The 22,377-nt window shown below is 44.7% G+C and overlaps 1 protein-coding gene across 3 annotated transcripts in view; it reads right to left on the bottom strand.

The window, feature by feature from the left end:
* NRF1 (nuclear respiratory factor 1) overlaps window positions 1-22,377 on the bottom strand; it is a 119,489-nt gene that overhangs the window by 8,889 nt on the left and 88,223 nt on the right. For 2 of the 3 annotated variants that reach the window (XM_025381000.1, XM_025381001.1), the window contains 2 exons: window positions 21,656-21,780; window positions 4,210-4,266 (listed from right to left, as the gene is read on the bottom strand). In XM_025381000.1, coding sequence (XP_025236785.1) covers window positions 4,210-4,266; window positions 21,656-21,780 — 182 coding nt within the window. The remainder of the gene's footprint in view (window positions 1-4,209; window positions 4,267-21,655; window positions 21,781-22,377) is intronic. The other variant, XM_025381002.1, reaches the window with a different exon arrangement.

Below are 22,377 nucleotides of genomic sequence, written 5' to 3'. Positions count from 1 at the left end.
TTCTTCTGGCAGTTTCCACATGGTTCATGGGGTTGCCTCTGAGGGGACAGCCCACCTGGTTTCTCCCTCCTGTGACTTTATTGCCGCCACTATTCATTTGGCCCAGGTATGTGCTGACCTGTTCCCAAGGAGTTGCTGCTGTTCTTTTTATAAATCTGCACGCTTGCATTGTTGGCAGGACTTTTTTTTTTTTTTTTGAGACGGAGTCTTGCTCTGTTGCCCAGGCTGGAGTGCAGTGGCATGATCTCAGCTCACTGCAACCTCTGCCTCCCAGGTTCAAGAGATTCTCCTGCCTCAGCCTCCCGAGTAGCTGGGATTACAGGTGCGCACCACCATGCCTGATTTTTAGTAGAGATGGGGTTTCACCATGTTGGTCAGGCTGGTCTTGAACTCCTGACCTGGTGATTCACCTGCCTCGGCCTCCCAAAGTGCTGGGATTATAGGCGTGAGCCACTGCGGCCAGCCGAGGACTGTCTTTTAATGCTGAGCAACTTGAACACAGGAGGTGCTCAATAATTGGATACAATATGAAAATGAATCATTGATCATACTCTTCATGATTTTCAGAACCCTTTAGTCTTGCCCTCCACAGACTGAACAGCCTTAACGCCTTTTACTGTGATCCAGAATGAAGTCGAATTTTCTCCACAACCACATTCTCATGGTGCTGTAGATCAGGTGCATTTTATGTGAGAAAAAGTAGGCTGTTTGTTTCCATTAAAGGCTTCGCAGTCAGAAAGACCTACATCTGAATCTTGGTTCTGCTGTTCAATGGCTTATGAGCCTGTTTCCTCATATGTAAAATGGTGATCACTCATCTTACAGGGCTGCTGAACTAGATGGGATGACACATTAAAATCTATTACAGTGCTTGGCACATAGTAGGTATATAATAAACGCCACTGCTTTTGAAAGATGACTCTGAGTACGAAGTTTGATGAAGTCTGGCTGGGGTCACAGATGTTAGACTAAAGCTCTCGGGAAACAGAAAGAAAAGCAGAGACAACACAGGTCTCCTTTCAGCAGTGATTTTCTCCTGCCAGGAAGCACATCATTCGCCAAAGGCCTTCAAAGATGTAAAGATTAAAGATAAAAGCCATGAAATCAGGGCAGATGGACTGGCAGGCGGCTTCCCTTCTGAAACACAGCGATGGTCAGAACTGGCACTGCACATGACGTAGATGAAGCAGTTGCTAATCGAGTGTATTTGTCAATAAGCAACCAGGCGAAACCACTCCTCCTAACCAATATTAAGAATGTGAAAAATACGATCAGGGCAGTATGATGTGATGTCATCACCCTGATACGTTTCTGAAGTCCTCCAGAAACTAACAGGCTTTAGCCTAGCAGAGCACAGGACTGCAGGGCTGTCGAAGTTATCCAGCACCATAGCAGGCCCTCCTCCCCTCACCCCGACAAGATAGAGCAGGACAGACAGCCTGAGGAAGAATGGGCCTTTCATTTGCCCTCACAGTCTGGGAAACCTTTGGGAATTGTTGTTTGCTGTAACTGAATCTTTCAGCCCGAAGGCCTTCCAAGTTGGTTATGGAAATATCTTTAGTTGGGAGAAAAATATTGATGGCTGTTGAGAGAAAAAGAGAGAGCTAAACAAATAATAAACATGACAGTTGGTGGAAGAGAAGTAATTCTTAAAACCCAAAGGAAAATTTACATTATGAAATGCCTTCTTTAGTTTATGAACATGAACGCTAACTATGTACATCAAGGAAATACTGGCCCAAATGGGAACTGGGACCATGATTAGAAAGGAGGGAATACATGAGTAAGAAATGAAATTACGGATTATATTGCTTGAGTTTTTAAGGAGCCAGCAAGGGTATCTATAGGTGTTTCTAGGGGTGACAGGCAGGAAGGAAGTCCTTTAAAAATCTTCCATTTACAGGCCTGGAAAAATATTTACATCAGTGGCTGACGTCTAAGGAAAGCTACTATATGAAGAAAAACAGGCATGGTATGTGCCAGTATAGAAGTGGAAGAAGATAACAGGAAATCAGTAAAGAAGCTAGTCTAGCAGGCAGACATCAGTTAGGCTGAGGATACCAAGGACTAGAAGGAAAGAGGACATATGTAGGGCAAGAAGAGGAAGGTCATGAAGAGAACATCAATATCAAACAAAAAGGAGGTCCAAGTAACCTCATGATAGTAGGGCAAGCGGGGAAGAGAAAAAGCATTTCTTTCCCAGTGGTTCTGTTTCTGTTCTATTAGCTCCTTCTGGGACATTTAATCTCCCTTTTCCGCGTTTCCTAAGTCCAAGGCTTTTGGGTACATTTGGAGGATTTATGGATTAAAATATGTCTTACATCTGGCAAATACGGAATATTCTCATGAAGCCAAGAGCAGCCTCACAGGTGCCTTGGTGCACAGGGTGCTTTTCAGCACCCAGTGTTTTCTTCTCTCTTGTTGGACCATCTCAAGACTAAGAAAAACTGCTTTCTGGAATAACATTCAAAGGAGTGACTCTGGTTGAGACCGGGTCACTCTATCTTTTGCCTGATTTTGCAGACCACCAGGAAGCTTTTCATGCCCCGCATCCCACAGGCCAAATATTAAAACTGAATTCATTTTTACTTTATAAGTAAAGATATCTCAAAACCTATTTTAGAGATATAATATCATGATTTCCTTTTGAAATTACTAGAGATGCCCAGGAGCATTATGAAATCAGGGTTCTGTGTTTCAGTATTCAGAACCACCATGGTTTATTATTTTGAAAATTGAGCTCCCAATGTGGGGATGAACAAGCTAACTGCAAGGCCTGTTGACCCTGCCAAGAAGGCTTTAAACTGAAGACGGCAGGAGAGAAAGCATTCTGCTAAAGCTTGTGGAATATGCCTGTGCTCTGGAGCAGCGGTCCCGAGCATTTTTGGCACCAGGGACTAGTTTCGTGGAAGACAATATTTCCATGGATGGGGGGTTTGAAGGAGATGGTTTGGGGATGAAACTGTTTCACCTCAGATCATCAGTTCACAATAGGGTTCGTGCTCCTATGAGGATCTGATGCCGCTGCCGATCTGACAGGTGGAGCTCAGGTGGTGATGCTCGCTCACCTGCCACCCACCTCCTGTGGTGCCAGGGGTTGGGGACCCCTGCTCTGGAGGACATGTGATCTGACTACAGAGAAGGGCAAGGGGTACCCAGTAAATTCCCAGAAGAAATCACTAGGAAGAAGGGTGGGAACAACACTCAGGTTGAGGTGTGTGTGCCAGAGGATGGAGATGCAGAGTGCACCAATACTTTAAAATGGAAAGTGGAACCCAGATGACAAACAGAAGAAGAAGAAGGTCACCAGGAGCCTGCAACAGTCAGGTGCAGAAATGAACAGCAGGTACAATCAGGAGTTACTCAGAGTTAGGAAGGGAGATTTGTTTATTTTTCTGTTATTATTATTTTCAAGCTTTTTCTTTTTTTTTTCAAACTTTTTATGATGGAAAATGTCAAATAGGTACCAGGAGAGGGAGGAATACAGCGAACTCCCGTGTGCCTGTCATCCAGCCCCTGCCTCTTCTATCTGAGCAGGGATACGCTGAGGCAAGGAAGCTTCCAAAGATGTACTTGTGACTTTTCATCCCCTCACTCAGCATAATCTGTAGAGCACCATTTAGGAAAAAGCCACAGAAAAACTAAAACTTTTTAAGAGCACATAAAGGGCAGAATTAAATTTGTTCTGGGCAGTGAGACACCTGAAAAAAGCAGATCCGTAAGTGGAAATAGACAGTAATGGGGCTTTAGAGTCAGATGGAGAGAAATCTATCCCAATAAACTTCATCAAAGTTCTCTCCTGCTTTTCCTGTCTGAACTGTACTTAGCATAGCCAAATTGTTAATGGGGACAAGTTCTTTATAAATAAAGAATCCCAACTAGAGGTGGGAGGATCACTTGAGGCCAGGAGTTCGAAGCTGTAGTGCGCCATCATCGTGTCTGGGAACAGCCACTGCACTCCAGCCTGGGCAATGTAGTAAGACCCTGTCTCTTAAAAAAAAAAGAATTCCAGCTAATCAATGCAAAGGAAACATTTAACACTAGAAAAATCCGATAATCAATGGTTACTAAAACGATCAGGTGACCGAGTGAGGGGGACTGCACAGAAGAGGAATCCCACCATCCATGCAGGAAGCAGCGCCTGGAATGACAGCCTCACAGTGACTCTATCCTCCAGCTGCTTCCTTCTTTCCCCAAAGATGAACCCACCTGTGGCTTTGTCAGTCAGGATCCACTTGCGACCTGCACGATCTGCCATAAAGAGGCCTGACAATAACACAGAACTGTTAAAAAAAAAAAAAAAAAAAAAAAAAAAAAAAAAAGCACCGGGCAAGATGGGCCACCAGCCCCGCTGCGGCGCTGCAGCTTCCCATGCACATCCGGTGCAGGGTGCACAGCCTCGCTCCTTCCACCCCTGAGGAAAGCCTTCGGCAAGCATGCCAGCACCAAGTGCTAATGTGCACTTAGACCACCAGATTTTAGTTCAGTTGAAGGGAGAGGAGGTCATTTCCCTCATATTTCCCCCTTGCCATTGGAATTTGTGATGTGATTTTCTTGTAGCACTTACCTTCCTAATTATGTCTTCTTTAAGCTAATATGAAAACTAATTTGTATTCCCTGAGTACCCAGCAGCTGGGTCGGGGCGGAGGAGATGGTCCAGGCTTATACTGGCTCGCTCAGAGAAATTGCCCAAGGATTTAAAATGTGTCACGAGTAATCTGCATGACAGATAATCTGTAGGTAACAAGTAAGAGTTGACTATATTCACATTTGCAAAACCAACAGGCCACTTCTGTATCTTAGGACCACTGTGAGGATAAATAACATCATGCTTACATGACTTAAGTTCTTGAGAAAAAAGACACGGTCTAAATTTGAAGTAGTGTTGTTATTTTACGTGGGCTTTCTCCAGGAGTCAAAGCAACTGTGCAGTAGCTACTAGACACAGACAAATGGAAGAAGCAAGATTAAAGGCCCTGTCCTTGGTCCCAGGAGTTGCTGGAAATGGAAAGTGTTGGCAGCCCAGTGTTCCACTCCCAGCAGCATTGTCCACACAATGCACAATTCGTTTGCATACTCTTGGCTCAAGTGTTCACATGCCCTCTTGTTTTAATAAGATGCTCCGTTTAATGAGAAAAGGACTGTCTGGTCCAACAGCAGGGCTGTGAAAGCTTAATTAGGAGAAGGCCAAGGAGAAGGTCAGCTGAAAGTGGACATTTCTAAAATTAAATTCCCTTCTCATTTTTATAATTCAGGTTGTTTTCAAAAAAAAAAAAAAAAAAAAAAAAGGGGGTAGGAGTGGGAAAAGGACATGAAATCCTTGGAGGAAAAAAGTACAAAAAGCTGAACAAGAACACAGTCTAGGTAACATGGCTGGAAGGAGTTGTTCCAGAAACATTCAGGCATATTTCATTTTTTCCTTCCAACAAGACTGCACTAGAAACTCCCAGGCTTCCTTAAGCAGTCGAGGCATTTCAAGAGGTTCAGACCAACCCCAAACAGTGCAGTCCACCAGAGCTTCCTGTGATGATGGGCACGTTCTGTTTGAGTGCTGTCCAACACGGTGGCTACAGAGCGCTTGAAATGTGGCCAGCATGACTGAGGAACTTCTTTTGAAATTTTATTCTGTTTTAAACAGTTTAAATAGCCGGAGCACAGCTCTAAAACCTTTCCAGAGCTTCCAGTGTGCCAACTCCATATCATAAATGTGCCTCCGACAGACACATACACTCACACTGTGTAACACTCTAAGGGTTGCCTTTGTTGAAATGGAAACTCAATCTAAATTGGATGCTTTGTATTTACCTAAAATATAGTTTTCTGGCATTTCCCTTATTTAAATCACAGGTTCTTTCCTTTACTGCCATACCTCATCAACTTATTTTAATACCCTCCAGCCCCCTAGGACTCTGCATGAGAAACTATCAGCATGTGAAAGCAATGCAGTGTAGATGCACGTTACAGTGCTGCAGGAATACGGGGAGGCTGGGCTGGGCGGAGTCAGAAGACTGCTGGACGCCTCTCTAGCGAGCCAATCTGATAGCATGGTCTTTGTAGTCTCCCTCACAGCAATGTCTCAGTTTCCATATTTAGACTCCTTCAATGATTCTCAGATCCAATTGCTAGGCTTTATGATGGCAAAGTTTTTTCTTTTTTTTTTTTTAAATCAATTTCACTTCGAAAATCCCATTGAGGCTCTGAAAATCTCTAAATTGGGGCCTTTCTAATAATGAAGATTTGGTGTAATTATAACGTCACAGGCAATTGTGCTGACAAAGCAAAACCAGTATGTCTCCTTGCCAGGCCTTTGCTCTCAGTCTGACCAACAGGAGGAGAAAAGAGGCTTTGTCAGGAGCAGATGTGTACTGGGAGGCCCCAGGAAAGCAGATCTGTTGAATGAAGCAGGTGCCACTTAGACATTCACTTCACTGACTCCAACCACAACCTCCCCTTCATTTGATATCCTGCTCTTGGCAGGAGGATGGAGAAAGAGCATCGCACAAAGAGGAAGCATGTTTGTCCTGTTCAGATTACTGCTTCTGCCAGGCTGCTGCTGCTGCTGGGTTCTGCACATTTGCTCTTTATTAAGCAAATGTTAGAGCTGGGTGCTGGCAAGTGAATCCCTGTATTTACACAGGTAACCTGAGAGCCAGAGGGCCCCAAACCATCCTGGCTGTGAGGGTCAAGCTATTAGAGTTAATAACAGGACACTGACATTCCTTCAAAATCCTAATGGAAGCATAAATAAAAAGAGGAAAGTCCCCTTTACCCAATGACCTGAAAAACTTTATTCTATAAGAATTTTTCCTGTCCTAATATTCTGATTCCTGTGTGAACGGTGATTAATGCCCTTTTTACATGCTCAATTGAAATGACTCCAATTAAACTTGTCCAATTATGGCTCTGGATTTGGTATGCCAGAAAAAAAAAAATTCCTTTACAGAATAGCGCTCACAATGACAGGCACAAGATTCAGTCTTGGTTTATAAGGAGCTGGAATAATCTAAGACCAAAATCTGCCTTTGCATACAAAGACTTGGAAAGAGCTGCGGACCTAAAGGGAAGGAGAATGAGACAAAGAAGCATGTAACTTGGCCTTGAGGACACCGCGGATGGAGAGGAGACCACAGTCAGTGGCGTCCATCTGCCAGATGGCAGGGACCTTCTTGGGAATCTCTCCGGAAGCCCTGACCTGAGTTGTCTGCTCGGAATGTCCCTGGCTGAGACTGGTGTTCTGTTCATAGGATGGTGTGCTGGCTCATCGAGTTTCCCCAAGCTGAGAATACCCAAGACAGGAAGACCAAAGAGTACATGAATTACAGAACTGAAGTACAGAAAAGCAGAGTACATGAAGGTATGCCAACGGGGCTTGACAACATGTGCTAATTCCCTGTGGGGCCCTGACACGTTGACTGGAGGCACCCAGTCTTTCACATAAAAAGTATCTGAAAGCTATATCTGAAGGACATGGTCATGGCTTAGATGAACAGTAAGAATAGAGACTGCCAGCTAGTGGCCTATCATCTCATTGTAAAGGCCCTCTATGTCCACTTTTGATCTGCAGTCTTTAAGCCTTCAAATAGCAGAGCCTAGGTTAGCAATTCCTGGCATACAAATGATGAATGCCCGAGGCCACCCCAGTTTATAATGGTAGAGAGAGAATGACACATCCCCTCTGGATGTGCAGACTACACAAGGAACCTAAACCTGCAAAGAGGAACAGGAGATACTCTCATGAGGCAGTGCTGGTCTTTCTGGAGGTGTCCACAGCGCAGCATCTCTGCAGGAGGCAAAGAAAAGCACCAAAGAACCCTGGCAACTGGAAATCCCTCCACTATGGGGGGTATGCCTGAGGAGTGACAGGAAAGCCCTGGTAATTCTAGAAAACAGAATCTCAGTATGCCTGAGGGATACGATGGATTTCCACCAGGAACACAGGATTCCTGAAGTAGGGATCCTTGTGGGAGATTCACTACCACCTCTCTGCAAATGAAGACTCACTGGCCCCGGCCCTAAGCCTGTGTGTCAGAAGTACTAAGAGTGAACCTCTGAAGGTTACTTCCCTTCCCATTCAGTGTGAGTGATTAATCATTATACTGGTAATAATCCTAACAGCAGTTGCAGCAGTGGTAGTCAACAGTTACTGCGTGACTCGGATGCCCCAGCTGGTAAAGAGAGTAGGATTATAGTTTCTGCTACCCCTCAAATTAGTGCCATCAATACATCTCCCAGGATGGGGGAGACTGGGGAGTCAGGAAAACTGCCACCTCTTCCCGAGAGCTATTTTGGAAGGCACACTGGACTTCAGGAGGTCATTATGAAGACAGGGAAGGAGGACACATTTTAGAAGTGAAGAATCACCACTGAGCTGTCCCTTCCCCTCCTCAACACCATGAAAAGGTTGGGTGAGAAACACACATGGGGCAGAGAACTGTGCCCCTCTTTGAGTGTCTAGGATCAAGAGCCCCAGTGAACATCTCTGTGCTCCCATTTCTCAGCAGCAGCTCTGTTTCACTGTGAAATCTGGAATTCATCCAATAGTCATGGCTCCTGTCAGCCTTGTGACCATCAGGCTTTGGATATTTAATCTTTTGGCGGGCTACTGTAAATCCATTAGAGCACCTGGCTGCAGATACCTGTAGCCTAGAAGAAAAACTTGCACTTGTGAGGAATCCAAGTGGAAATATGCATGTGGCCTGAGTCATGAATAAACTCACTAGGAAGTGAGTCTCGGTGTCGCCACTGTCTCCGGTCTCAGGTTTTCCTGCTTGGACTCTGCAGTGCTTAAAAATAGATCAGTTCTCCTTGCAACCCTCCCACCCTGCTGTTTACTGGCTGTGGATTACTGCAGTCACATGGGTAGTTTTTTTTTTTTTTTTAAAGCAAGCCATGCTGTTTATGAGCTGAGGAGGTCACTGGAAGACAAGGCTCATCAAGTATTCGTGTTGTCCTCCCCTGTGCAGAGGGGGCACAACTTGCCAGAAGAGCGCAGTGTTATTGATATAGCCCTTAGATCAGCACTACCCAATAGAACTGTCTTCAGCAATGAACGTGTTCTGTATCTGCACAGTCCATTAACTGTGCCTCAGGTACATGTGCCTGTTTACATTTAAATGTGAATAAATTATAATTAAATTAAAAATTCAGTATCTTAGGGCTATTCAGCACTTGAAATATGATTGTGACTAATAACTACCTTTAACATTTTATTTTATTTTAATTAACTTGCATTGAAATTCAAATAGCAGCCCGGCGCGGTGGCTCAAGCCTGTAATCCCAGCACTTTGGGAGGCCAAGACGGGTGGATCACGAGGTCAGGAGATCGAGACCATCCTGGCTAATACAGTGAAACCCCGTCTCTACTAAAAAATACAACAAAAAAAAAAACTAGCCGGGCGAGGTGGCGGGCGCCTGTAGTCCCAGCTACTCGGGAGGCTGAGGCAGGAGAATGGCATAAACCCGGGAGGCGGAGCTTGCAGTGAGCTGAGATCCGGCCACTGCACTCCAGCCTGGGTGACAGAGCAAGACTCCGTCTCAAAAAAAAAAAAAAAAAAAAAAAAGAAATTCAAATAGCCACATGTAGCTAATAGCTATCCTACTGGACAGTACAGATTTAGATGTTAGGTTTTAGTATCATGTTTTTATTTGCCTCTGCTAAGATTTACCATGACTCTTTGACTTCTGAAGTCAGTAAAACATACCTGCCACCATTGCTTAAAACAATCCTGCAAAGGAGTCACCACACCAAGTACTAGCATAACCAGATGAATAATGAAGACCATGATTTTCATTTGTATTATGCCTTCTTTACTTTCTAGGTTGGATAAGCTGGCAAGAGGGAGTAAAAGGGAAGAAGGGAGTTTCGTTGGGCAGTAGAAAGAGTACTGGAGATCTGGTATGATTTCCAGTCTTACTATTTAATAGCTGACAGATCCTGGGCAAGTCCCGGCTTTAGCTGCCTCTGAACAGGGCTTAGAAGATCTGTTCTACTCAGTTTACTGGGCGAAGGTAGAATAATGCAGACATTGCTTAGCCATTTGCAAGGAGATGATGGTGGCAGTGGTGGTGGTTGTAGCAGCAGTAAAACAACAAAATGAAAGAATGGACAATGAAAGGAAAAAGATGAAGACCCTAAATAATTACGCTCAATGCATATAGCCAAAAGGCAAAATTAGAGCCAACTGAAATGGTTATTTTCCTGGTATGACATCTACCAACATGTTTCCCAGAATGAAAACGATTCATCTTAGAGAAAAGTTAGCTGAGTTAAATGGGAAAAGTCCCCGTCTGCAAAGAAAGCCTATTTCCCAGGGGGGCGTGTGGAAGACACTAAGAGACACTGCTGTCCCAAGGTGCTGCACCACACACACTGTTCAGTTCCCAGGCACAGCCGCCAGCTCCCAGCTCAGCTGGAGCCGCAGGCCGTGCTCGTATACTGCCCTCACTCCTCTTCATTTTGATCCACAGCTCACAGCTCTCCTTATAAGAAGGAATCTTTTCAGGTCTAGGACTATCCCCTCCGTCCCCATCTATTTAAAAAAGACCTATGATTCCAAAGGAGAAACAGTTGTAATACACAGGAATCTTCATTTGCTTTTTCTTACAGAACAGACGATGCCTCAGCGCGGTCTGAGACCAGCACCCTAGTGTCTTCATTTTCTCTCAAGTCACTCTATCAACAAGGGGGTGGGTGGAAAGGACCGTTTACGTTACAGGAGGGCAGCCTAAAAATCCATAGCTACCAGCTGTGCTGCTCTTTGGGGACCTTGAAGATGAGAGGCTTATATCCTGGGGACTCACAGCTCACACAAAAAACAGTTGCTTAGGGGTTGCCTGCTACAATTCCTAAGGCACTGAGCTTACCATCTTTGGATGAAAGCTACAAATGGTATCACAGTGTCATAGAACACAACAGTACTTTTAAGGCTATTATGCTATGGTGACTGAAAATGCACTCTTACACTAGGACTATTTAACACATTTATTTAAACTTTAATTAAAATAATGAGGCAAAAGGTGATTTAGTACACACTGGAATGGCACATCAGCAACCTTTTTGGGGAGAAACAATAATACAGTTCCTAAATTAATTTAACATTTACATCTCAATGGACTCTTGTGAGAACAAGCACGTATGCTGATGTGTCCAGGGAACGAGGAGCACAGAAAAAGGTGGAAGGAGAGACGTGTTTTACAGCCCAACATGTGGAGGATTGGCACCGTCCCTCTCACTTGTAAAGAGCTGGAACAGAGGGACATGCAGTAAGTAAAAATGGATGATGGTGGTGACAAAAAGGAAAAAATGGCAAAAGCTACCTTTTGTGATGGAGGTGAAATATAATGCAGCTGTTGAGATTTGAAGACAGATTGTGCCATTTTAGGAGTAAAAAGGCCACACTCATGACTGCAAACTATGTACAGAAGAGAACAGCAGCCCCAGACGAAGGCACACGATAGGGCCTTTAAACAATGTCACCGTGTATTTTCTTCAGTCAAGGTTATAGAAAGGGCTTCTGCTCTATTCCCACGTTTACAAGATCCACCTCTGCAACGTACATCTTCAGCTGCGTAAGGCAAGCATTCAGGTCTGTCTTAAAGACAGGAAAGCAGCGTCTACATAGTACTGTGCACTCTAACATACGTGAGGAATGATGGAGAAGAAATTGATGCCGCCAGCTAAAGAATTTTATATTTATGATGCATCCCTGTGCCAGGCACTATGCTAAGAACAGGAATCATCTTGTTTAATGCTCACAACTTCCTTCTGAGTACAGAACTATCATTATCCTAATTTTTATAGCTAAGGCTTGGAGAGGTTAATTTGCTTGCCTAAGATTATAGAGCTTGTTACAGGTTCAGCTTTTAGGGTATCCAGCTCTGCGGGACCTCCCCTCTCCCTTGCTCCTCCTTTTATTCTCAGTGCTATACCAGGTGTCTTCAAAGTTAAATGATCCTCACCACCACCTTCTATAGTGGAGGTTCTTAACCTTTTTTTGTGGGCTGGAGATGAACAGGGGTGGGGGCGGGAGTGGGAATGCCTCTGGTCTAGTTACACATTCAATCAAAGCTATAGATACCCTCCCCGCTGCTAGCAGAGGCAAAGAAAAAAAAAAAGGCGATACCAAAAAAAAAAAATACCTTTGTATAGAATTTCTCAGGGTCCATAGACCCCAGGTTAAGAATATCTTATTGGGCTGGGTGTGGTGGCTCATGCCTGAAATCCCAGCACTTTGGGAGCCCAGATCATTTGAGGTCAGGAGTTCAAGACCAACCTGGCCAACATGGTGAAACCCTGTCTTTACCAAAAATACAAAAAATTAGCTGGGTGTGGTGGTGCCTGCCTCTCAGGAGGCTGAGGCAGGAGAATCGCTTGTGCAGTGAGCTGAGATTGCACCACTGCACTCCAGCCTGGGCGAGACAGTGGAAAAAAAAAATCCTATTGTTCTTATAATACACATAAAGTTGGTTTTCATGTGTTGCCTCCTTTGGCTCTAGCTGGGTTTACCACTTTTATAATCAGTACAGAACAGGCTTTACAGCCATCCTGTCTCACTTGGGAGGCCTTGAAGAATAGAAATGTGTGTTCTAATCTCTCATGCAAGGACCTCACCCAAGAATCCTGCTTTCTTGTCTGGACTTCTTGTTGGTCCTCACCCATCTTCTCTCTTACCTCTCTTGCTAAAAAGATTTAATTTTTAAGGAAGTATTCTAACGAGCACAGTTGAGATTAAATTCTGCTGGGAAAACATACGTTATTTTCAGAAGTTTTTAATAAGGTAAAAGAAAACAGGGATGTGAAAAGGTGAAGATTGTTTAGTGTAAAGAGAAGACAGAATGTTTTTCCCTAAAGAAACTTCTACACTGACTTAACTTGGTAGTTAGAATGCATAATAAAATGTACGTTTGTTTTACAGTAGCACAGTAAGGCACAGTGGGGTCTTACAGTTTTATTATTTATTTACTTATTTTATTATTATTATTATTGTTATTTTTTGAGATGGATTCTCACTCTGTCACCCAGGCTGGAGTGTAGTGGCGCAATCTCGGCTCCCTGCAAGCTCCGCCTCCCGGGTTCACGCCATTCTCCTGCCTCAGCCTCCCGAGTAGCTGGACTATAGGTGCCCGCCACTGCGCCCGGCTAATTTTTTGTATTTGTTAGTAGAGACGGGGTTTCGCTGTGTTAGCCAGCCTAACACGGATCATGAGCCTGACCTCATGATCCGCCCGCCTCTGCCTCCGCCTCCCAAAGTGCTGGGATTACAGGCGTGAGCCACCGTGCCCGGCAGTCTTATAGTTTCAGAAAATGTTATGTTGAAGTCTTAAGGTGGAACTTCAGCAGCAAGACTGTTGCCAGGACCAGCGCATAACGTGGGACACGCCACCCTGAAGATACATGTGAAGGGCTGCTTCTTCTCTAAGTGTAATGACAATGCCTTGTCGTTAGCTTATTTTAATTTTTAATTTTTAATTTATTTATTTTATTATTTACTAGGGAGTCTCACCCTGTCAGCCTAGCTGGAGTGCAGTGGCGCAATCTTGGCTCACTGCAACCTCTGCCTCCCAGGTTCAAGCGATTCTCCTGCCTCAACCTCCCGAGTAGCCGGGACTACAGGTGCATGCCACCACGCCTAGCTAAATTTTGTATTTTTAGTAGAGATGGGGTTTCACCATATCGGCCAGGCTGGTCTCGAACTCTGGACCTTGTGATCCGCCTGCCTCTGCATCCCAAAGTGCTGGGATTACAGGCGTGAGCCACCGCGCCCGGCAGCTTTAATTTTTAAACAGCCCTCCAGGCCATTTCTCTTCATTCAGAACATGAGGAGGGAAGGTTGAGACCCCTAGTCTTAACTAGGGCAGCATAGGTAGTGGGCAGTTTCTGAGTCTTCAGTGCTGACCGGCGGAGAGAGATGTGCTCTTCAAAATCTCTGGGGGACCCCAAGCAAGGGCTGTAGGCAGAGCCAAGTGGAAGACCTGGTGATGAACTGGGGAAACAAATAAGCCAGTAAACTTGCTCCAGGCAAAAATGAACACGCCCCTGACCCTTTCCCCAGGCTCCACAGTCCTACCACCTTTGTGTCAACTTTGCTAGAGACAGGTGGGAAGGCTGAGAGAGTCCTGGCCTCAACTGAAGGGCAGCAGGAAGGCTTGAGCAGAGGCTTCTAGGAGCTGAGGAAACAACTCGTCTGCTGCGGTTCCTTCCTTCTGAACATCATCTACTTCCCCTTAGTTTCCCTGGCTCTAAATAGCACCCGTAGCCCACCACCCAACTCCAATCAAGATGACACATTCACTAATTGCAAAGTACTCAGCTCACTGAAAATGTTTGAGGCTGACAGCCAGCCAATGACGAGTTCTGCAACCGGAGAAGCATACAGACCTGTCAGCTCCTCTGGCCAGCAAAGGCAGGCCTGTGTGTGTGCAGAGGGAGGGCTGCTGAGCCAGGGGCACTGGGCAGCATGAACCTCCAGAACACCCCTAGAGCCCTCACAACAGCTGGGCAGATGGGCGCTGTGGCTACACTAGACTAAGGCAAGCAGCCTCTGGCAGGGGTGGGGAAAGGTTTGACATTTCCGAATTTATTTGTTCAACAATGGTTATCACCTTGTATTTGTGGGGTCTAGGCAGGAACCTAGAGCTCACATCAAAAGGAGACAGTGTAGTACACTGGTTTGGAAACAAATTGCCTGAATTCAAATTCCATGTCTGCCACTCTCTATGTGAACTTGGTTAAGTTACTGAAACTTTTTGTGTCTCAGCTTCCCTATGTGTTACATCAGTTTAACAGTGTTTACCTCATAAAGTTATTATGCGTTTTAAATACAATGCATGTAAAACACTTACAATGCTTGTACATAATAAGCATTATATAAATTGTGTTAAATGAATAAAATTAATGAAACAACAAGATTGAGAGACAGAATGCAAGGTCAACAGGTAAGAAGTATGCTGATGTCCCAGGTCAGAGAACTCCATAAATGGGGTATGCCCTCCTAACATCTTTTTTTTTTTTTTTCCTTTTTTGAAATGGGGTCTCACTCTGTCATCCTGTCTGGAGTGCAGTGGCATGATCTTGGCTCACTGCAGCCTCGACCTCCTGGGGTCAAGGAATCCTCTCGCCTTAGCATCCCAACTAGCTGTGACTATAGGCATGAGCCACCGTGCTGGGCTAATTTTTATATTTTTTGTAGAAACAGGGTTTCACCATGTTGCCCAGGCTGGTCTTGAACTCCTGAGCTCAAGCAATCCACCTACCTCAACCTTTCAAAGTGTTAGGATTATAGGTGTGAACTGCTATGTCTGGTCTCCACTAACATCTTTATTACAAAAAATGAAACTGAAAAAAATCAAAAGAAAATAAAGGAGAAAGTGAAATCTCAAAGTGCAAGAACACTTGCTTCCTTCACTCGGTCCATCTCTGTGATGAAAACTCTCTATAAACCTGAACCTGGGGAAAGCTCGGGTAGAAGCAGAGGAGGACTTGAGTCAATTTTACAGTTTGTTAGTGGTTCTGTAGAAAGGCTTGGTAGGATAAAAAATGGCTAAGATAAGGTTTTACTCTTTCAAATGAACTTTAAAATCAGCATAAAGTTCATACTCCCAAAACACTCTTTGGAATTTTGAATGAAAGTTTTTTCAAATTTAAAAGATGAACCTTTTGTTCATTTGAGACAGTCTCACTTTGTCACCCAGGCTGGAGTGCAGTGGCGCGATCTCAGCTCACTGCAACCTCTGCCTCCTGGGTTCAAGCAATTCTCCTGCCTCCGCCTCCTGAGTAGCTGGGATTACAGGTGCCCACCACCATGCCCAACTAATTTTTGTATTTTTAATAGAGATGGGGTTTCACCATGTTGCCCAGGCTGCTCTGGAACTTTGAGAGGTTGAGACGAGCAGATCACCTGAGGTCAGGTGTTTGAGACCAGCCTGACCAACATGGAGAAACCCTGTCTCTACTGAAAATACAAAATTAGTCGGGTGTGGTGGCGCATGCCTATAATCCCAGCTACTTGGGAGGCTGAGGCAGGAGGATCACTTGAACCTAGGAGGCAGAGGTTGCAGTGAGCTGAGACTGAGCCACTGCATTACAGCCTGGAAAACAAGAGCGAAACTCCAGCTCAAAAACAAACAAACAAAAAAACCCCAAAGGACAAAACCCCAAAAAACCCCACCCAAAACCAGCAAATGCTACATCCTCTCTTTTTTCTTGTGGCATCATTAGGAAAAGTGTTAGCTATATTAAAAAATGTTGATGCTTTCTTAGCAGCTCTGGTAAGAGGCTTATTAGGTTGGTGTGAAAGTAACTGCACCAACTTCAAATTTGCCATTACTTCTAATAGCAAAAAACCCCACAGTTACTTTTGTACCAACCTATAGTTACGAACTTGTTCATCTATTTTGTTTTCCCCCATCTACTTTTCAGGAATTAAAGATAGCTGTCTGAATCTGCGATAAGATCTCAGACAGAAGAGTGTTTCTGAGGTGGCCAAGTGCCAATAGAATCCTTCTCTTTCATTATGTTTGCTGCAATAGGAAGGAAGAGAAAGGTCTGTAGGCCTGGTTTTCTGAGGCTTGCCAACAATGGGTGTTAAGGTCTGGGTGAGAGGTGAGAGGCACTCAGCAAAGAGCTCCTCAAGCCTGAGTGAATGTCTGTATCTGTTGGTCTTGGAGGTCAGGAGTCCTGGAACACAGGGGGTTCTGGGGACCAGCAGAGAGGAAGGGAGAGTGAAGAAAAACAAATGGGCTGAACTGTATGACTTCTGACATTAAGGTGTGTAAGATGAAAAGAGTACTGAGATAACTGTGTTCAAAAAAAAGAAGTAAAGGGCTGGGTGTAGTGGCTCATGCCTATAATCCTAACACTTTGGGAGACTAAGGCGGGAGGATCCTTTTGAGCCCAGGAGTTTGAGATCAGCCTGAGTAACAAAGGGAGATCCCATCTCTACAAAAAATATAATTTAAAAAATTAGCCCGGTGTGGCAGTGCACACCTGTGGTACCAGCATCTTAGCAGGCTGAGGTGGGAGGATAGCTTTAGCCCAAGGTCAAGGCTGCAGTGAACCAGCCTAGGCACAGAGCGAGACTCTGTCTCAAAAAGCAAAAAAACAAAACAAAACAAAACAAAAAAAGAAGTAAAGAAAGGAATTCATCTGGTAGCCTTCACCAGCCTTAGACAATTCTACCTACATCTAAATGAAAAGGCACCGGTGAAAATCTTTATATTGAACCAAATCATGAAACTCCATCCTGAGAGACCAAAGACTCTATTGAAAAAGACAGAGAACATAGAAGTAACGTGAGTGCTTGGGTATTTCCTTTAGTGTTGGGGTAGTGTGGAGCAGATGTTCAGAAAAAAGAAGTCTTTGGGGTGCTGGGTGCAATGTCTTCGTCAGGTCTGCTTTGGTGATCCAGAATTTGAACTTCTGGCATGCATGGGTCATTATCCTTTTTTTTTTTTTAGATGGAGTCTTGCTCTGTTGCCCAGGCTGGAGTGCAGTGGCATGATCTTGGCTCATTGCAACCTCTACCTCCTGGGTTCAAGCGATTCACGTGCCTCGGCCTCCCGAGTAACTGGGATTATAGGTGTTGCCACCATGCCTGTCTAATTTTTTGTATTTTAGTAGAAACGGGGTTTCACCATGTTGGTCAGGCTGGTCTCAAACTCCTGACCTCAGGTCATCCACCCACTTTGGCCTCCCAAAGTAGTGGGATTACAGGTGTAAGCCACTGAGCCTGGCTCTTTCTTTTTTCTTTTTTTTGAGACAGGGTCTCGATCTCTCACCCAGACTGGAGTGCAGTGGTATGATCATGGCTCACTGAAGCTTTGACTTCCTGGGCTCTAGCAGTCCTCCCACCTCAGGCCCCCAAGTAGCTGGGACTACAGGTGTGCACCACCACTCCTGGCTAATTTAAAAAATTTTTTTGTAGAGATGGGGTCTTACTATGTTGTTCAGGCTGGTCTTGGACTCCTGGACTCAAGCAATCCTCCCACCTCGGCCTTCCAAAGCACCAGGATTACCAGGCGTGAGCTACTGTGCCTGGCCTATGGGTCATTATCTCTAACTTGAAAAACACCATCCCCTAGGATATTGCTTCATAACCTCACCCGCCCCCGCCACTTCTCATTCGCTGTGGACTTCATCAGACTCCACATGCAGTGGTCCTCTATCCCTGCTAGTTCCACCCCACAAACTCTTTCTACTTCAGGACTGAACAATATCCAAATTGCTCTCAGAAGAGTCAGCTGCTATTCCAATTTTGATTTAAACCATACTCTGAAATATGGGATACATGTTTTCCCCTAAGTAGTATCTGTTTCCAAGTTAGTTCTATGTCAACAAACAGCACCTTGTTCTGCTATCATCTGGTTCTTCCTGATAATAAACTCTTTCTGATTAAAAAAACTTGGTTTGGCCGGGGTGTGGTGGCTCATGCCTATAATCCCAGCACTTTGGGAGGCTGAAGTGGGAGGACTGCTCGAGCCCAAGAGTTCCAGACCAGCCAGAGCAATATGGAGAGCCCTCATTTACATTAAAAAAAGAAAAAAGATTAAAAAAAAAAAAAAGTGACCTACTGGCAGATACTATAAGCTTGTCTGCCCAGAAGTGACAAACATAGGCTGGGCACAGTGGCTCACGCCTGTATTCCCAGTACTGAGGCTGAGGTGGGTGGATCACCTGAGGCCAGAGTTCAAGACCAGTCATGGCCCATCTCTATTAAAAACACAAAAATTATCTGGGCGTGGTGTGGCACGTCTGTAATCACAGCTACTCGGGAGGCTGAGGCACGAGAATCGTTGGAACTTCCGGGAAGCAGAAGTTGCAATGAGCTGAGATTGTGCCACTGCACTCCAGCCCAGGTAACAGAGCAAGACTCTGTCTCAAAAAAAAAAGCGACAAACTCTGGCAACAGGACATAATCCAAAAGAATGATGAAAAAGAGAACCTCTAAAAGTCTAGCCAGGTATCTAAATTGCTGATTAAGAGGGAAAAATCTGGTTCCAATCCCAAAGTAAATACTATAGCACTGTGGGCAAAAACGCTAGAAGACAGGAGGATTATCAAAGTTACTTGGATTGTATCCAATGTGAGATTCATTCTTTGGGTTCCCAAGGGCAGATGAAATGATTGGCCTTTGCCTAACACTGCTGGGATACAGCACAACTCAAGGGTCTGATTTGATACAGAAATGCTGCATTGAGAAAGAGGTAACTTCCAACTCTCAAGGCTTGAGTTCAGCAAGTACTGGCAGTCACAGAGTGAGAATGGCCTGCTTTGGGGGAACTAGTGGCTTTTAGGACGTGAACCAGAATTTTCCCAGATCACAAATGTAGCCAACAACATGAAATCACACCAAATGATTCACACAACCCAATGCTACTGAAAAGAGGCAGCTTCCAGTAATCAATAGTAGCGGGTGCGGTTCAACTTTATTGTATGGCTGAACGGTTCTTTTTTTTTTTTTTTTTTTTGAGACGGAGTCTCGCGCTGTGTCACCCAGGCTGGAGTGCAGTGGCGCGATCTCGGCTCACTGCAAGCTCCGCCTCCCAGGTTCACGCCATTCTCCTGCCTCAGCCTCCGAGTAGCTGGGACTACAGGCGCCCGCCACCACGCCCGGCTAGTTTTTTGTATTTTTAGTAGAGACGGGGTTTCACCATGTTAGCCAGGATGGTCTCGATCTCCTGACCTCGTGATCCACCCGCCTCGGCCTCCCAAAGTGCTGGGATTACAGGCTTGAGCCACCGCGCCCGGCCTGGCTGAACGGTTCTACTTGGCCGAGAGCCAGAGGGTCCTTGGACTTACCTATAAATTCATCCATCTGAAAAGGTGATGCTGGGGAGGAGCCAGAACTATAAAGCAGTCCGTTCTCTCCCAGACAGGTCAAGTCGATTAGAATGGATAATAAAGTTTCCTACTGAACCCACATGGGAAGTTATTTTTAGCAGTTCCATAGTGAATAAGAGCAATCACACTTCACATGAATACCACATAGCCAGATATCCTGCCCTTTGCTCAGGGTGGCTTAGGACTCTGATGAGGAATAGAAAAAGGTAAAAAAAAATAGAAGTAGGGTTCTAGCTAGAAACAGAAGTTTTCCTTAATTCCAACCATGGTCCATTTCATCCTGAACATGTGTGGCTATAAGATGTCCTTTGTCCTGCAGCATTCTGGCTGAGATCAACTCTGTCTAGATTTAGATAAGTTCACCAAAGCCTCTTGCCCTACAGAAAAAGTAGGCTATATTAGAATTGAATTTGTTTGGTACCTTTGGAAAATGATTCTCAGAAGCCACGATGGCTCTTTGCATTTCCTATGTTATTCTTCTCTGGGGGGACAAAGGTACTTTGTTTCTTCCTATTCCAAAGGAGGACACAGCACTATGTCTTTCTTCAGAGACTTTTCCAACTAACAGATAATTCAGTTCTTCAGGACCTACCATAAACAAAGTGCCAGGAACTTTTCTTTCTGCCACTAATGCCATTCAGGAACCTTCTGCCTAAATGATGAAAGTATGTTATTTATCTATCCTCATTCCAGGATTTGTTGTTTCTTTTTTTCTGAGGCAGAGTCTCATTCTGTCACCCAGACTGGAGTGCAGTGGTGCAATCTCAGGTCACTGCAAGCTCTGCCTCTAGGGTTCAAGCAATTTTCTTGCCTCAGCCTCGCACACCACCACGGACAGGGTTTTGCCATGTTGGCCAGGCTGGTCTTGAACTCCTGACCTCAGGTGATCCACCCACTTTGGCTTCCCAAAGTGCTGGGGATTAGTAGGCATAAGCCACCGTGCCCAGCCCCATTCCAGGATTTTAAAGCAAGAATTTCCCCAAAGCCATGGGGTATTTAATTTGTCCTGCTTAATTATATATTATTTAAAAATGTAACAATCACATAGGGTCTCACAGAACAGATCTGGCCCTCCTCTTTGACCCAGACTTCTGAGGCACTTCCTTGGGCAGCTTAAGTCTTGCCAACTGACTCCTTACCAATGTGGACCCAAAGAGCTGGGCTGAAGTTGTATATTTTTGCCACCATATTTCTATGAATTTTATCCCTTTTGTTTATTCAAGATATTCACCAATGTCCAAGAAGTCAAAGAGCTGGGGAAGAAGCGCAGGGTAGGGGCATATACTTGGCTAAATCCAGAGGTCCTTGGTGAGGCTACATATAACAGGAAGCAGAACCACAGTACGAAGCAGAGAGGCACCGGCATCACAGCCTGCTGCCTGACTCTGAGCACAGGTGAGACGATGGCGCCTTTCTTGATGTAGTCAGAACTTTCCACGATGGTCCTGCCCATGAGAGTCTCTGCTACAGTAAAGGACACTGATCTACCCTATCCGATGAGAGAGTAAAAGACAAAATGGGGCTCACAGCAAATTTTAAGATGCCTCTCAGCAAGTCTTGTCACAACAAGATAATTACTTTTTAAGTAACAATTCAATTAGGTAGCCATTATCATGGCATTTTCCTTCAGGAACCCCCATGTCTGCTACTAGTGAAAGGAATCACAGGCTCCTAGAATATTCCTAGGCAAGAAATGCCTACCAATGAAGAAAAAAAATCGAAGTTCAAACTCTTTCTGAAGGGTTTGCTGCCAGTCATGTCAGGAAGGTTTAAGTGGAAACAGGGAAGAAATTTAATAAAATATTTATGCTCTCTTACCATTAGCATCTTGGACTCCAGTAAGTGCTCCGACGGCTGCTGCGGTTTCCCCAGACAAGACGATCTGTCCCCCACCTTGTAAGGTGGCCTCAGCCAGGGTGGCGACAGCATGGGCGGCAGCTTCGCTGCGGGCACAGGAACAGGAGAGAGGGGGATGTGTAAGATGAATAGAGGAACAGCACTGCAGCCAAGACAAACCATCCTTTCAACGCTTTCCTTGGGTCTCTCTACTGACTCCATGGTTGTGATCCTAACAGCAAATACGTGTTAACAGTGCTAACAGATAAAGCCAGGAGTAATTCTGAAATAATATTAATGGCTAGAGAAATCTGAAGTCTTACATAGCTATAAAGCTAATGGTGAGAGTTTCTTTGAACCTCGGTGTTTGAGAACAGAAGGCACTCATTATCAGTTTCTTCCTTATCAATATCAGTTGAGTGCTTGCAAGCCATAGTGGAAGCTCTGATCCATATTCACAATGCAAAAGCCATTTTGGTTGTCAATCACAAGGTTTTCCTTTTCTCTTTTCTCCTTACAGTAACACAAGGCAGACCATCTGAGACTGTCCTTTTATAGCCAAGGATGAATGATAGTATGAGGAGTCAGCAGCAACCTGGACTCACTCTTCAATTAATATTAAATAATAATTTGATTTATAGTCATGCTTTTCAAATATAAAGTAATGGCTGATTAATATCCTGAAAAGTCCAACTCTACCCTTT

This window comes from Theropithecus gelada, chromosome 3 (assembly GCF_003255815.1).
Source record: "Theropithecus gelada isolate Dixy chromosome 3, Tgel_1.0, whole genome shotgun sequence".
Lineage (NCBI taxonomy): Eukaryota > Metazoa > Chordata > Mammalia > Primates > Cercopithecidae > Theropithecus > Theropithecus gelada.
The sequence above is the reverse complement of the archived record's forward strand: the minus strand, read 5'-3'. Positions and strand labels throughout refer to the sequence as shown.